At 37.2% G+C, this 16,654-nt stretch overlaps 1 protein-coding gene across 2 annotated transcripts in view; it reads left to right on the top strand.

Annotated features, from left to right (window-relative positions):
• The window catches only part of LOC105497273 (leucine rich repeat containing 69), a 130,493-nt gene that overhangs the window by 48,200 nt on the left and 65,639 nt on the right, over positions 1 to 16,654 (top strand). Inside the window, exons 5-6 of one of the 2 annotated variants that reach the window (XM_024797732.2) lie at positions 6,597 to 6,792; positions 10,134 to 10,205. The exons of the other annotated variant lie outside the window; for it this stretch is intronic. Coding sequence (XP_024653500.1) covers positions 6,597 to 6,792; positions 10,134 to 10,205 — 268 coding nt within the window. The remainder of the gene's footprint in view (positions 1 to 6,596; positions 6,793 to 10,133; positions 10,206 to 16,654) is intronic. 2 annotated transcript variants of the gene reach the window in all.

Below are 16,654 nucleotides of genomic sequence, written 5' to 3'. Positions count from 1 at the left end.
AATTTCTATAGAAGATAAATATTTCCAGCAATGAAAATGCCATGCTAATAGCTGTCTGCTTGCTTTTCTATTAATTCAGCTTATCAATTGATTTATATATTGATGATGATATAATTTAAAAAATCCCTTGGGAGATCTCGTGAATGAGATTCAGGGCATATCTCTGTGCAACTAGATGTATGCCTTTGGGCAAGTAAGTTAACTGCTTTGAACTGCTGCTTTCTCATCTCTAAAGAAAGAATTTTGAATAGATGAACCTCAAAGTTTTTGCAGCTATAACATGTTATGATTTCACAATTTCATACACTTATCTCTGTTTGTAATACAAATTACAATATTCAAGGAATCATGTAAATCTAAGGGAGTATGTTACAACGATGAAAGAATGCTTTCACTGAAAAAAGTAGGATTGCAAAGTGTATAGGTCTATTCTGTTTTATGGTTAACTTTGGGTTGTCTGTATTCTGGCCGTATCCTAAATATTGACTAATTGATCACCTGTCTAAGCAGAATTCCATTTTCGGAGCCGGGGAAAGTTTCTTCACCTTTCTATATCTTAACATCTTCATCTGCAAAATGAGGATGATGATAGTGTTTTCTTCATTGGACTGTTTTGATGGTTAAGCGAATTCATACAATATATTTAGGGTTGAGCCTGGGACATAAAAGGTATTAGGGTTGAGTAAGTGCTCAATGGATGTTAGCTTTTATTATTATTGGTTATTATTTTTATTCTAGCTTCTTTCCATTTCCTTTGTTCACTCATTTCCAGAGACAAAAGAATGACTTCTTAGTGGATTTGGGTGAAGCATTGAGCACGTGTAGTTTGACATTCTCCTCTTTTCCTGCCATGAAGTAAGCAGCAGCCTCAGCAGGAAAGGCTGTGAAGGGGTGGAATATTTAATACAGAGGAGGACTAGCAGGGACTCAGAGTGATCATGTCAGCTCTGTGCTGATGTTTAATTTCCTTCTCTCTAAATCCTATATCTTATTTCTCAATTTATTTAGAACTTAGGAGAGGGAAAAGGGAGTTTTGATTTTTGACTTGTTTAAACTACAGTTCATGGACTTGGAGTCAAGTTTGGGCAGGTAAGAGTTTTACTCCTAAACAATTCTGTCATGGCCAGCACTGCACAGGCACAGGAGGAGGACAGCATGGGCATCCTGGTGACAGAATGAGTTTGGAAGACAGCGAGAGAGAGAGAGAGAGCAAGGGACTAAGTCGGCACGCTCAGTTCTTTCTCCAAATTTGTCCATCAGTGAAGTTGTTCTTCAATCTCCTGGGGAAGACAGATGTCAGGGAGAAGCTGCAAGTGTATCTCCTGTAGATGCTCTTTGGAAAAGTAGAACATCTCCCTGCTTTGTGGAAATAGAAACAATGGCAGATGTTTGTTTCTCTCCCTCCTCTTTACTCACACAAATGAATGATGGACAAATGAACAATAGGATGAGCTCATTTTATTGCCTTGAAATAACAAAAAAGATGAAAAGCCAACTCCCATGATATAATAAATCAGATATAATAAAAATAATGATTATAAAAATGATTAATGAGGAAAATTCCCCCTTTCCCCACAGGACCTGCTCCACACATTTTCACTCCATTTCGGTGCTGAGTTGTCCTCCTTTGACCCTTTATACTGCAAAGAACTTCACTTCCTGTTTTCCTGAGAAATTTGAGCTCCCTCAATTCCCTTCTTTCCAGCCTCTTTCTCTCCATTGTTCTATTTCTTTCCTCTCTCTCTTGCTTCTTTATTATCTCTCTCTAAAGTGTCCTGTGTCTATTGCTTTTGCTTCCTGTGTAACACATTGTAAATTCTCTTCTGTCTTCTCCATTCTTTTTTTAAAATTATTATTATACTTTAAGTTCTAGGGTACATGTGCACAATGTGCAGGTTTGTTACATATGTATACATGTGCCATGTTGGTGTGCTGCACCCATTAACTCGTCATTTACATTAGGTATATCTCCTAATGCTATTCCTCTCCCCTCTCCCCACCCCACGACAGGCCCTGGTGTGTGATGTTCCCCTTCCTATATCCAAGTGTTCTCATTGTTCAGTTCCCACCTATGAGTGAGAACATGCAGTGTTTGGTTTTCTGTTCTTGCAATAGTTTGCGGAGAATGATGGTTTCCAGCTGCATCCATGTCCCTACAAAAGACATGAACTCATCCTTTTTATGGCTGCATAGTATTCCATGGTGTATATGTGCCACATTTTCTTAATGCAGTCTGTCATTGATGGACATTTGGGTTAGTTCCAAGTCTTTGCTATTGTGGATAGTGCTGCAATAAACATACATGTGCATGTGTCTTTATAGCAGCATGATTTATAATCCTTTGGGTATATACCCAGTAATGGGATGGCTGGGTCAAATGGTATTTCTAGTTCTAGATCCTTGAGGAATTGCCACACTGTCTTCCACAATGGCTGAACTAGTTTACAGTCCCACCAACACTGTAAAAGTTTTCCTATTTCTCCACATCCTCTCCAGCACCTGTTGTTTCCTGACTTTTTAATGATCGCCATGCTAACTGGTGTGAGATGGTGTCTCATTGTGGTTTTGATTTGTATTTCTCTGATGGCGAGTGATGATGAGCTTTTTTTCATGTGTCTGTTGGCTGCATAAATATCTTCTTTTGAGAAGTGTCTGTTCATATCCTTCGCCCACTTTTTGGTGGGGTTGTTTTTTTCTTGTAAATTTGTCTGAGTACTTTGTAGGTTCTGGATATTAGCCCTTTGTCAGATGAGTAGATTGCAAAAATTTTCTCCCATTCTGTAGGTTGCCTGTTCACTCTGATGGTAGTTTCTTTTGCTGTGCAGAAGCTCTTTAGTTTAATTAGATCCCATTTGTCAATTTTGGCTTTTGTTGCCATTGCTTTTGGTGTTTTAGACATGAAGTCCTTGCCCATGCCTATGTCAATGGTATTGCCTAGGTTTTCTTCTAGGGTTTTTATGGTTTTAGGTCTAACATTTAAGTCTCTAATCCATCTTGAATTAATTTTTGTATAAGGTGTAAGGAAGCGATCCAGTTTCAGCTTTTTACATATGGCTAGCCAGTTTTCCCAGTACCATTTATTAAACAGGGAATCCTTTCCCCATTTCTTGTTTTTGTCAAGTTTGTCAAAGATCAGATGGTTGTAGATGTGTGGTATTATTTCTGAGGGCTCTGTTCTGTTCCATTGGTTTATATCTCTGTTTTGGTGCCATCTCCATTAAGCTACCAATGACTTTCTTCACAGAATTGGAAAAAACTACTTTAAAGTTCATATGGAACCAAAAAAGAGCCCACATTGCCAAGACAATCCTAAGCCAAAAGAACAAAGCTGGAGGCATCATGCTACCTGACTTCAAACTATACTACAAGGCTACAGTAACCAAAACTGTCTTCTCCATCCTACCGTAGATCATTTTCAAAAGTCGTTACTGTCCTTTACATAGTCAAATATAATGACCTTTTTTTTCTGCTGAATAAAAATTACATAAAACTATTCAATGCATTTTGGCAAATGTACACACACCAATAACATGTAAAACATTTTCTTCAGCCCAGAAATTTCCTCATGCACCCTTCCAGTGAATTCTTACCTCTCATAAGCAATCAATATTCTGATTTCTGTCTTCTTTATAGATTAGTTTTACCATTCCTAGAACTAAATAAATGGAATCATATAGTATATACGTTTTTGTGTCTGTCTTCTTTTGCTTAGCATATTTTTTGAGACTCACATAACTGTTGCATTTATTAATAGTTCATTGGTTTTTTGTTGTTGTTGTTTATTTATTTTTTTGAGACAGAGTCTGGCCCTACTCACCCAGGATGGAGTGCAATGAAGCGATCTCAGTTCACTGCAATCTCTGCCTCCTAGGTTCAAGTGATTCTCCTGCCTCAGCCTCCCGAGTAGCTGGTATTACAGGTGCCTGCCACCACACCCAGCTAATTTTTGTATTTTTAGTAGTGATGGGGTTTCGCCACATCAGCTCGGCTGGTCTCGAACTCCTGACCTCAAGTGATCTGCCTGCCTCGGCCTCCCAGTGTTGGGATTACAAGCATGAGCCACCATGCCTGGTAGTTTTTGTTTATTCTGAGTAGCATTTCATTGCCGGAATGGGCCCTAAATTATTCGTCTTTTCTCCTATTGATGTATACTTGGGTTTTTTCCAGTTTAGGGCTATTATGAATTAAGTTACAATAAACATTATTGTACACATCTTTTTGTAAACATATTTAATTTCATTTTCGTTTAAATTTCTAGGAGTAAAATGGAAATTTATTTCTCATAGTTCTGGAAGTTGAGAAGTGAAGATCAAGGTGCTGGCAGATGTGATGTCTGGTGAGGGTGTACTTCCTGGTTCATAGAGTGCCACCTTTCTCACTGTGTCCTCACATGGTAGAAGGGACAAGGAGTTCTCTGGGGCCTTTTTTGAGGACATTAATTACATTTATGAGGTTTACCCCCTCATCATGACCTAATCATCTCCCAAAGGCCCCGTCTCGTAATACCATCACAGTGGAGATTATATTTTAACATATGAATTTTGAAGAGACACAAATATTCAGACCATAGCACTATCATTTCTCTAATACCATACGATCTTGATTGCTGCAGCTGCATTGTAAGTTTTGAAATAAGGTAATGTGAGTCTTTTGATTTTATTCTTTATAATAGTTTGGCTATTCTAAGCCCTTTGAATTTCCATATACATTTTAAAATTGATTTGTCTTTTTTTTTTTTTTTTTTTAACGTGGGGTCTCACTATGTTTCCCAGGCTGGTCTTAAACTCCTGGGCTCAAGCAATCCTTCCACCTTCACCTCCCAAAGTTATGGGTTTACAGCCATGAGCCACAGCACCCAGCCCGAGTCAAGTCTTACACAAAAAAAGCTGTCAAAATTTTTATTTGGATCTATTATTGAATCTATAGATCAATATTAAAAAGTTGATATCTTAGCAATATTTTTCTTTTCTATTGCTGAATATAATGTATCTCTACTTTCATTTAGAGCCCCTTTACATTCTCTCAGTCATGATTTATAGTTTTCAGTGTAGAGGTCCCTCATGTCTTTTGTTATATGTACTCTTAACTATTTCATGAAGGGTTTTTTATACATTACTATAAATGGAAATCTTAAACTTTTATTTTCTAATTGTTTGTGGCTACAATATGGAGATACAATAGATTTTTAAAATATTGACTTGGTAGTTTGTGACTCTGTGTTAGTTCTACTAGTTTTGTTTGTTAGTTTGGATTATCACTCTTTAACATTTAAACTTTTGACCATCTCTTCAATTTTGAAATTTTCTTCTCTCACACCTTCAGAGATTCCTTGCTAATCTGGTTCTTCTTCTACTTCTCTGGTCATAACTTTGCTGGGTGCCTTTAATTTTTAATGGTCAGTTGTTTATATTTCTCAAGAATCTTTCTATTGGCTTCCTCTCTTTTCTCTCTGCCCATTTTCTTTTGTTTTTCCTGTCAGTCCCATGTATTCATATGGCTTCTACTGTGTATCGAGAAATCTATAGAATCCTCAGAATTCCCTTTGCTAGCACTGATGACTTCCTAACCTCCAGTCTCCCATTTTCAACTGCCTAAAAATTTAGTTCCCTCATTCTTACATTACTTCAATCTTAACACACTTCAACCTTGAGATCATTACATGTTTTCACTCTTAGCTTTTCAAACAGACACACCTGCATTAGAATTTTGACATTGTTACCTACCAGATAGGTAACTTGGGAAATTTATTTACTGCCTCTAAGAATGCTTTATTTTCCTCACTTTTAAAATAAGAGTAGTAATTCCAACCTCAGAGTTTTGTTGATGATTAAATTTAATGCACAGGCATGTAGTTGTGCTTAGTAATGTTAATTGCCTTCTGCTTCCTTATTCATAATAGTTTTTCTTAGCTTACTATTCTCTCTTATTGCCCTATTTTATAAGTTCTTTTATTCAGGGCCAAATTCAAAATGTCAATTCTTTAGAAAAACTTGCAATATGCTTCAGGAACCATATCTGCAATTACAGAATCAAATTTCCTTAACCTTTTTCTCCTTAGCCAATGGTATTTGCTGTTCTCAGTTTATGGCTCTATTTAATATCTCCTTCTAAACCATGACATCCAAAAGGGCAGAATTTGTGGCTGATTCATCTTTGAACTTCCACAGCAATTGAGCAGTACTCATATCTATTTGGTACTAGGTATATTTATGTCTACGTATGCTTATGCCTGTACCTGTATCGATCTGTATACATAGGTGTGTCCATGTTCTCCTTGTCCTCTAGCTTTCTCTTGGATATGAGCAATGTATATGTATAAAGGAAGGAAATAGAATTTTCTTTTTCTTAAATCTAGGTTTTGATTACCTAACATACTTTTAACATAAGCCATCTGATTACAAAAGGTCTTTAAAAATGAAATTTCAGCAAAACTTTTTATACTTATGATTCACAATAGTTGTAAACACTTGACTGAAGAAAGCTCAGATGAGCTACAAAAAATAAACTTACACATGGCTTCTGCTAAGTTGGGCCTATATAGTGGACTCTGTTATTCTTGTGAGTTTCATTCATATACTTTGGTGTTTTTTTTTTAGATTAAAAAGTCTTACTTACATGAGTATAAATTATAACCAACTAGTCAGCATTCCTAGAGAACTTTGTTTTCTTAAGAATCTTGTTGAACTTCAACTTAACTACAATCAGCTGATATGCATACCTGAAGAGATTAAGTTCTTGAAGAAGCTTCAGAAATTTTTGCTAGCCAGAAACAACATTGGAGTTTTGCCAGAGGTGAGCAAAACGTGGAGCCACACCACTTTGTTGTTGGAGAAGAACTCAACATGATGGGAGGTGGTTATAGATTAGATTTGGGTATCTGAGTATAAGCCACCACTTGCTTTCCCTCAGATTAAATGTAGTCAGTTCCCAAATCCCTATGACAGAGGAAGGCTATAATTTGAATTATCCCACATAGCTAGGGCTGCCAGATTTAGTAAATACAAATATAGAATGCTCACTGAAATTTGAATTCCAGACAAGCAATGATTAAATTTTTTTGCTATAAGTATGTTGCAAATATTTCATGGAATAGACTAAAAAACATATTTATTGTTTGTCTGGTATTTCTTTTCTTTTTTTTTTTTGAGACAGAGTCTCGTTCTGTTGCCTAGGCTAGAGTGCAGTGGTACGATCTCGGCTCATTGCAACCTCCACATCCCAGGTTCAAGTGATTCTCCTGCCTCAGCCTCCTGAGTAGCTGGGATTACAGGAAGACACCACCACGCCCAGCTAATTTTTGTAATTTAATAGAGACGGGTCTTCACCATGTTGGTCAGGCTGGTCTCAAACTCCTGACCTCGTGATCTGCCTGCCTCGGCATCCCAAAGTGCTGGGATTATAGGCGTGAGCCACCGTGCCAAGCCTTGATATTTCAATTTAAGTGAGCATTATATATTTTATCTGGTAACCATGTATACAGAACAAAATACAAGTTCATTTTGGCTTTGGAATGTGTACTGGCTCTCCTCCTTTTCTCCTTCATATTCACTCTCTGTCCTGCCTTCTGCTTGGGAGACTGACCTGTGTGGGCAGCAGTGAACTCCTTTGTCTTCTGGTTTCCTCTTGGATATGGCAGATGAGAGGCACTAGCAGGAAGTGACAGGGCAGGAGGATAGCGAGTAGTTGATGGTATTCAACTACTTGAATTGTGGGTTGGCTGTGTGCCTTTCTGGAAGGCCACAACTAATGAACTAATAACATACTTACATGGGTAGATAGATAGACAGATAACTGGATAGATAACAGGGGATTTATTAGGGGAATTGGCACACATAATTATGGAGACTGAGAAGTCCTACAGCAGGCTATCTGCAAGCTGAAGACCCTGGAGTGCTGGTAGTGTGACTGAGTCCAACTCTGAAAGCCTCAGAACCAGGGAAGCCAACTGTGTAATTCTCAGTTGGAGGTCAAAGGCCTGATTACCGGAGGTGGTGGCTGGAGGGGAAGGGTACTGGTATAAATCTTAGAGTCTAAAGGCTGGAGAGCCCAGAGTTCTGAGGTCCAAGGGCAGAAGAAGAAGTGTCCCAGCTCCAGAAGAGAGAGGAAATCACTTTTTTTCATCGAAGTCACTAACTGACAGGATGGTGCCCAGCAATACTGAAGATATATCTTTCCTACTCCTTCTACTGACTCACACACCCATCTCCTCTAGAAACAACCTCACACAGACACACCCAAAATAAAGCTTTACCAGCATTCTAGGTATTCCTTAATCCAGCCAAGTTGGCACCTAAAATTAACCATCACACTAGACTTCTTGTAGTTCTATCCCAAACAACTGTTTACTCTTAATGGAACATCATTTGTTCCAAAGAACTCAAAGAATCTCAGCTTAAACTTCACTTTTTCCAGGAAGCCTTTCCTGACCTCCTAATACCAAATTTTCCACATGTCACTGTTTCCTTAACCCTTCGTAACACTTCTCATTCTCATAGCACAACTTTGCCCTTGCCTATTTGTGAGTTTTTAAACCTTCATTGAATACTCGTGAGGGGTATACACATGCAAAGATTAGAACAAGGCAGCAACAAATATCAACAGCAATAATAGTGGCAGTCATGGCAGCAAAAATGAACAAATGAAAATGAAAGAGTCGACAGCAATGGAAGTAATGCTATGAAGTGTTTTCAAGTAGGGTGGGAAACCCTTATATCATAACATGAGATACTGAAGGAACACATTGGAGTCTGAAAATCTCTGCAGCTAATACAATACAAAGGAGAGTATCATGGCAATGGAAGATTATGTAGGACTTAAGAAGAGAACTCCCTTCAAGGATTTGCTGCCTAGCTGTAGGGAAGGGGATTGCAGACAGCCTCTCGCTGTTAGCTCTTTCAGGGTCTGCCTTAGCTGCAGAGAGCCTCTTTTCTTGCCCAAGGTCATGCTCTTCCTAAAGCATTCTGCATCTTGTGACCTAACAAGGGAGGGATATAAAGGCTTGGCCATTTCTGCCTGATAGAGAAGAATTTGGATGGGCAACAGCCCTCTGGAGCTCCCCACCCACCTAAACAAGATTCTATTGTGTCTGAATCCCACCTCAACTTCCCCATCTGCTCAGTCCTGCTTCCTGACCCTGCCTTTTACAGGGGTGATCCCTAATAAACATTTAGCACCCCAAATTCCATCTCAGCATCTGCTTCCAGAGAATGAAACCTGAGATAACATGTGACAAAACTGAAGAGGAAGAGTACTGGCATGACTAAAGAGGCATATCGTCTCCCTAGGGAGAGGTATGATCATCAATATATGAGTGACGTTTTAGAAATATCACTATAAGTGGTTGGGACTGTTTAGTAAGTCATACCTCTATTTTTTAATTTTTAAGTTTTTTTTTTAATGTTTCCACTTAAAAAGAAATAATACTTATCCTTTGCTTGCTAGTAGAAACACCAGAACCCAGATGCATTATAACAACCGTGTGGTTACTATGGTAATGAGCAGTCACATTTGGCATGTAGTAGAGGCGGTAACAGATCTTCTTTCTTTTATAAGGAAAGGGTTGTGTTAGCACAGGGCTAAGTAAAAGGTAGATGCTTAATGAATCCTGGTGGAATTTTTAATAGAGACAATACTCTAGGATTACATCTGTTTTCTGTTTCTCAACGTCTTTCTTTTTTTAATAATTGACAATGTCTACTGAGTGCTCACTACATAGTAGGCCTTTAGTAAGCACTTTCAGATTCGTAACTCATTTAATTAATTCAACAACCATATGACTTAAGGGCTTCTATTAGCATTTTCATTTTACAAATGAAGAAATTGAAGTACAAAGAAATTAAGAAATTTGCCCATAGTTATAGTACCTGCCAGAGGTGAGATTTGAATCTAGAAGTAGTGTAACTCACAGTGGCTATGTTACGTTGCCCCAGAGTGGTCAGAGGAAATGAAGAATTCAAAGATATCTGGCAGTCCAGGATATGGGGATCTGCTTGGGAAGATGTACTGAAGAATTGGTCGGTACAGTGATTAGAAAGACGGCTGCCTTCATCATGTTGGAGCTTTAAAAAAATTTATGATTTTCCTTATGATTTTGAATATTAGATTAAAAAAATCTCTTCTGTTTTCTGACACAGGAACTTTGTGATCTTAAAAAACTAAGAATCCTAGACATAGCTGGAAATATTATTCAGATATTTCCATCAGGAGTAAGTAGAGTCAACTTTCATTATAACTGAAAAATAATGTTGTTTATGCTATTGGGAATAGAAAAAATATGGGCAGACAGTAAAATCTGTAGTAACTGGAAACTTAAATTATACAAATGACTCAAAGATTTGCTTTTAGAATTTCAAAACCTGTTCTCTCTTGTTTCTTTCTTTGTGCTCTGTGCTTGCTGAACTTGTTTGAACTAAGTGAACTCTGATTGCTATCATAAATATTTTAATATATCAGCTATGATTAAATTTTTTGGTTATTACACACTGCTTTTGGTCACCTCTGACTTTTTGAAAATATTACTTTCCAGAGCATAAATTTTTATCCCTTGTAATTAATCCAAGGGTGACACTTTTGTTAGTTGTTTTTAGGCCATAAACAATGAAAAATGCACTTTTTTCTCATTTGAAAATGAATTTTGACCGCATTTTATTTCAAATACGGTGAAACCGTTTGTCTTGGCAACTCCTAACTTTTGAGAAAGAAATGTCAGTTTTCCTATTGCATTTTTATATCCAATTGAACATGCTTAAATTCATGGGAATAATGAGAAGTCCATCTATCCAGAAGGTATTCAATGAATAGTTGTTGACCCATTAATTATTTTTCCTGATTTATCCACTCTAAATTGAGGTTTCAGTCTTTTTCTGCCTCCTAGAGCAATATTTTATACTGAAGGTAATTCAAATATAAAAAAATGAGTGTAAAGTCTGTGTTTTAGAAAAAAGTATACAGTTTTTAAATTGTGGCAAAATATACACAACGTAAAGTTTACCATTTTGATCATTTTTACTTGTATAGTCCACAGTACTAAGTACTTTCACATTGTTGCACAACCATTGGCATCATCCATCTCTAGAACCTGTTCATCTTCTCCAACTGAAACTCTGTATCCATTCAACTCTAACTCCCCAGTCCCTTTGTACACCTATTTTAGAAGTTCCTATAAATACTTTGAAATACGATATTTCCCCCCTCCATGGCAACCACAAATCTACTCTATGTCTCTGAATTTGACTACTCTGGGTACCTAGAGTACCTAGAGTAAGTGGAACCAGATATTTGTCCTTTTACCACTGACTTATTTCACTTAGTAAAATATGACTAACATTAATTTATCTTATAGAATGTGTCAAGAGTTTCCTTCCTTTTTAAGGCTGAATAATATTCAGTTGTATGTATATACGACATTTTGTCTATCCACAGGTATCTGCCCACCTGTGGGACCTTGGGCTGTTTTCTCATTTTGGCTATTGCTGCTATGAACATGGGTATACAAATATTTGTTCTTTATCTGCTTTCAGATCCTCTGGGAATATACTTAGATGAAATTGTTGAATCATATGATAATTCTATGTTTAATTTTTTAAGGAATCACCACAGTGTTTCAAAAAATGTGTAGATTTGAATGTTTAGTAAAAATTGGCTATTGTTAATATTGACCCTGAAAATGCGACATGGTTTTATTTACCCTCTGTGTCTTAATTTAACTCTCTGTGTCCTGTGACGCCTCCCTGACTTCCAAAGCAGCCTTCTGGTGCCACTTTTTCTATGGTATCCCTGCTGCCACTGCTACTTCTATGGTACCTTCTGTTGCCACTTTTTCTATGGTGTTTCTATGGTATGCTTGAGCAACATAATGGAGTAATTCATTTCAAGTCTTTCTCGCTTTTGGATGGTAAGCTTCCAGAGAAAGAATACTCTTTTTTTCCTCTATACCTGCAGTGTCTTGAATTTTAACTCAATACATATTTGTTAAATGAACAAATATAACTAACGTTCTTAAACTTCATTTATTTTTCACCTTAGTAATCTGTTAATTGACTGTTTCTTCTATGAAGTGATTCTGTACTTAACAATTTTGATAAAACATAATTACTTAGATCTCAATAATTTAGAGTAATTTTGACAGATCTGAGTTGGTTTCATCTGTGTAGTACCTATTTCAGAAATTTCTATAAACACTCTAACGTAAGATGATCTGCAAACTCATCTGAGCTTTGGTCCAACCATTTCAAATTATTTTGGTTCAACTGATTCAAAATCAAAGTTTCCCACATTAAAAATATGGCACAAGTGGTGGACCTAGAGGATAAATGACTGACTCTAGGTCACACTATGATTATCAGTGAAAGAGAGTAAGTTTCAAAGTAATGGTAGAGAACATTCAAAACAAGCCATACTTTTTGTGAAACAGAGTAGTGTAGAAGTGAATAACATAGACTTTGGAGTCATATACACGAGTTTAAAGCACTAATTTCCTATTTTCTAAATTTGTGATCTCAAACAATTTGCTTAATTTCTAAGAGTTGCTGTTTCTTCATCTATATAATGACAATATTAAAACCACTAACCTCATAAGGTTGTTATGTCAAGCAGTGACTATGAAGCATTTTGTGCATAGTTGGTTTCCAGGAATGGAAACTATTATATGTTGTGTATAAAATATATACCAATAGTGAAATACTAATAAGTAATATATAATTATAGCAATCATATGCTCTCTACTGGTGATAATAAGAAGCATTAACCTTGTGAAGTACATTTTAAAAAACATTTTTAAACTATGAGAATATTCAAACATACATAAAAACAGAAAAGCAAAATAAAGCTCTGCGTACCCGTTACTTTTAAGTGTATTCTTAACTCAAAGATTTAAAACCGCATTGTGCATAAGTGCCTTTGAGTAGTTTATTTTGCTGCTTTATAACTACTTTTTAAATAAGTATTTATTTAAGAGTGTTTTGCTATTTTATGATTTAAATAAATTTGGTGTACAATTTAGAAAATGCAATTTTTTTAGAACAGTTTTTTTTCTTTGAAATTCACATGGCATTTGAAAATTTGAAACTATTTTCTTTCTTTTGAAATGAATTTATTTATACACAAAAGTGAGTCATTTAAAGAAAACATTAAGTAAATGGTGGCACAGGCAGCATGCAGCCAATCATGGTGCTATTTTGTAGCTATGGTGAAAATCATGAAAGAGGTGAATGACTGATGTTTGGAAAACTCTGCTAGAACATTCATTCTGGGTGACTGCCTGAGGGAGAGGTCAGGGTCTGCCTGAATTGGGCATTCTTGGTGGGGGAAGCAGCATGTACGGATTAGTGTGAACGTGTTAGGAAGGATGGGAAGCTCGTATGATAGTGGTGCAGGGTACTGGGGTTTTACAGAGGCCTTCCTCCGAGGTCAGGCTATGGACTTTGACTCCCAGGGGGAGAATCCAGGGGCGGATGCGTTGCAGGGAAGTGACAGCAGGCCAGTGTTTATCAGAAGGTTGGAACCACTGCTAGTAGAGAGAGTGCTGTCGTCCGGTGGGCAGGGCCCCAGGCCTCCCATCGTGAACTCTTTCCATTCATCCCCAGCTTAGGTGCAGAGCCACGGATCCTAATTTTCACCAGGACTTTTGTATAAGAATATACATTAAATGGAAATTTACAGTAAAAAATGGGACTATTATAAATATTTGTTCATATGTGTTAGATTAAAAGAGTTTCTGTGTTATTTAGATATTAAGAAAAAATCTGGCATGATCACATAGTGAATGAATTGTTTCAGAAATGGCCAGGTATGGTGACTCACGCTGCAATCCCAGCACTTTGGGAGGCTGTTGCGGGAGGATTGCTTTTGATTCCAGGAGTTCCGGATCAGCCTGGACAACATGGTGAAACCCCTATCTCTACAAAACAAACAAACCACCAAAAAAATTAGCTGAGTGTGGTGGCACACCCTGTGGTCCCAGTTCCTTGAGGTGAAAGTATCACTCAAGCCTGGGAGGTTGAGGTTGCAGGAAGCTGAGATGGTACTCCAGGCTGGGCAACACAGTGAGACCCTGTCTTAAAAAAAAAAAAAGAAATGTCTTGGTTCTGTTATGAACATGTAGTCAGATCTGCTACAGAGAGACTTTAGTTTCTTTCCTTATCTCTTTTTTCCTTTCCTTTATTTTAACTTAAAAAAAATTAAAACTTAAGAATTTTAGAAGTTGTACAACTTCTGCATTCTTCTTAAAATGTCAAGCAAAATAATAGTATGGAATCAAAAGTTTTGGCTGGGCGTGGTGGCTTACGCCTGTAATCACAGCACTTTGGGAGGCAAGGCGGGTGGATCACCAGGTCAGCAGATCGAGACCATCCTGGCTAACACGGTGAAACCCTCACTCTACTAAAAGTACAAAAAAATCAGCAGGGCTTGGGCGGGTGCCTGTAGTCCCAGCTACCCAGGAGGCTGAGGCAGGAGAGTGACGGGAACCCGGGAGGCAGAGCTTGCAGTGAGCCCAGATAGCGCCACTGCACTCCAGCCTGGGCGACAGAGTGAGACTCCGTCTCAAAGAAAAGAAAGCTTCCATTCCAGGACCTCTTCATGTGTGTTTTTAGAAAAGTCTGTTAAAACAGTTTTTTTTCACACGATATGTCTGGATTGGTTTTATTATATTTAATTGCCCAGTATGATTTTTCTTTTAAAAAAGTACCATCTGGTCAGGCGCAGTGGCTTACGCCTGTAATCCAAGCACTCTGAGAGGCCGAGGCAGGCTATCACCTCAGGTCGGGAGTTTACAACCAGCCTAACCAACATGGAGAACCTCCGCCTCTACTAAAAATACAAAACTAGCTGGGCGTCGTGGCGCATGCCTGTAATCTCAGTTACTCAGGAGACTGAGGCAAGAGAATCGCTTGAACCCAGAACGCAGAGGTTGCAGTGAGCCAAGATCATGGTGCCATTGCACTCCAACTTGGGCAACAAAAGCGAAACTCCATCTCAAAAAAAAAAAAAAAAAAAAAAAAGGACTATCCAAGTGTTCTCCATAAGGCGTTAAAATATATCAACAGCAGAAAGATCAGCAAGAGAAAGCAAAACTCTGGGGGCTATTTTGATCTGATCTATCATTGCACAATTTTAGAACATTCTCAGTTTTCTCATATATAATTTTTTGATACCTAATTCCTGTCAGAGACATACCAAATTATTTATTGTGTTAGTTTGCAAGTGTCCTCAGCTTCTTGAATGAATGGGTATTAAGATTTAAGATGTTGTCTTCATTTATCCTTTTGTAAGTAGCATTTTTCTGGTAATTCATTCATTGTAGAAAATAAGTAAATAAATATAGGAAGAGTAAAATGTAAGGTGTCTTTAAGCTTACCTTCCAGAGATAACACTTTATTGTTTTCTTCAAGAATCTCATTTTTATATTCTCATTTAAAAAACCTTCAATGTATGCTGCATAAAGAAATACATGTCTTACTTTGTCATTTTCACTTAACGTTATATATTAAGCACTTTCCTTAAATGAATATTCTTCAATATGTGATTTTTAATCATTGGGTATTCTTCTACCTTTTCTTTATCATGTTTACTTTTTCTGACATTTTTATTTATTGTTGGAATTAGAATTGGATTTTGAATGAACAAGCCTTTGAGAGCAAGGATGATCTGAAATAAAATGTCTTTATTTGTATCTGTCTTTGAGAGAATAACATATCTGAAGTATGGCCTTTAGTGGACACTGGGTAATCTATGGCAACACTGTCAGTTGTTCAGTTAGTGCAGGAAACAGTGATACTTGTTTTATTGGTTTCCTGAGGCTGCTATAGCAAAATATCACAACCTGGGGCTTAAAGGACATGTCTTTGTTTTCTCTTCTTAGAAGGATACCAGTCCTTGGATTGTGGCCCACTCTAATCCAGTATGACCTCACTTTAACTAGTTACATCTACAAAGACTGTTTCCACATAAAGTCACATTCTGAGGTTCAAGGTGGATATGAATCTTGGAGGACACTATTTAACCCATTATACTTTGATAGAACATTGAGTTTATTACTCTTATTTAGAATCTGCAAGGGCAATTGGTATAAACCTCCTTGATGACGTTTATATGACATTCCAATTCCATAAACAATTCCTGAGTACCTTCTCTGTAGCCAAGCTCTCTTCTAATCTGGGGAAGCAAGTGAAGAAATATGAATGTTGCTGTATAGAAACTTTGGAATTTGTGTTTGAAGAAATCTCTAAACATTGAAGTGGAACCTGGAGATATCAGAAGAACAAGATAAATATGTGATTTTTAATGATGGACAGAAATTTAAAATTAGAAAAATCAAAGAAACTGGCATGAATTAGCTTGAACAAAGATGCAAGTCAGGTAGGTGGTAATTTCATTGTTGAGTTCAAAATACTAAGGGGAAAGTGACCTGTTGCCTTCGTAACTTTTGATGATAGGGAAAGAAAAAGCATTATTATTTGCTGCTGAAGGGTTTTGGATAGGCTATCATCGTGGGATTTCTGGGAAGAAAGGATTACTAATATCTTTCTTTAGGTCAGAAAACTCAGTCTCTGAAGTAGTTGTGATTCAGTCTTTTCAACAGAAAACAAAGTAAATTATTGAAATTTTATGGTTCATTTGAAACGGTTTTTTATTTAATCTTTTAGTCACAGGTCTT

Source organism: Macaca nemestrina, chromosome 8 (genome assembly GCF_043159975.1).
Source record: "Macaca nemestrina isolate mMacNem1 chromosome 8, mMacNem.hap1, whole genome shotgun sequence".
NCBI classification, from domain to species: domain Eukaryota; kingdom Metazoa; phylum Chordata; class Mammalia; order Primates; family Cercopithecidae; genus Macaca; species Macaca nemestrina.
Note: the sequence above shows the minus strand (reverse complement) of the source record. Positions and strands in the feature narration are given on the sequence as shown.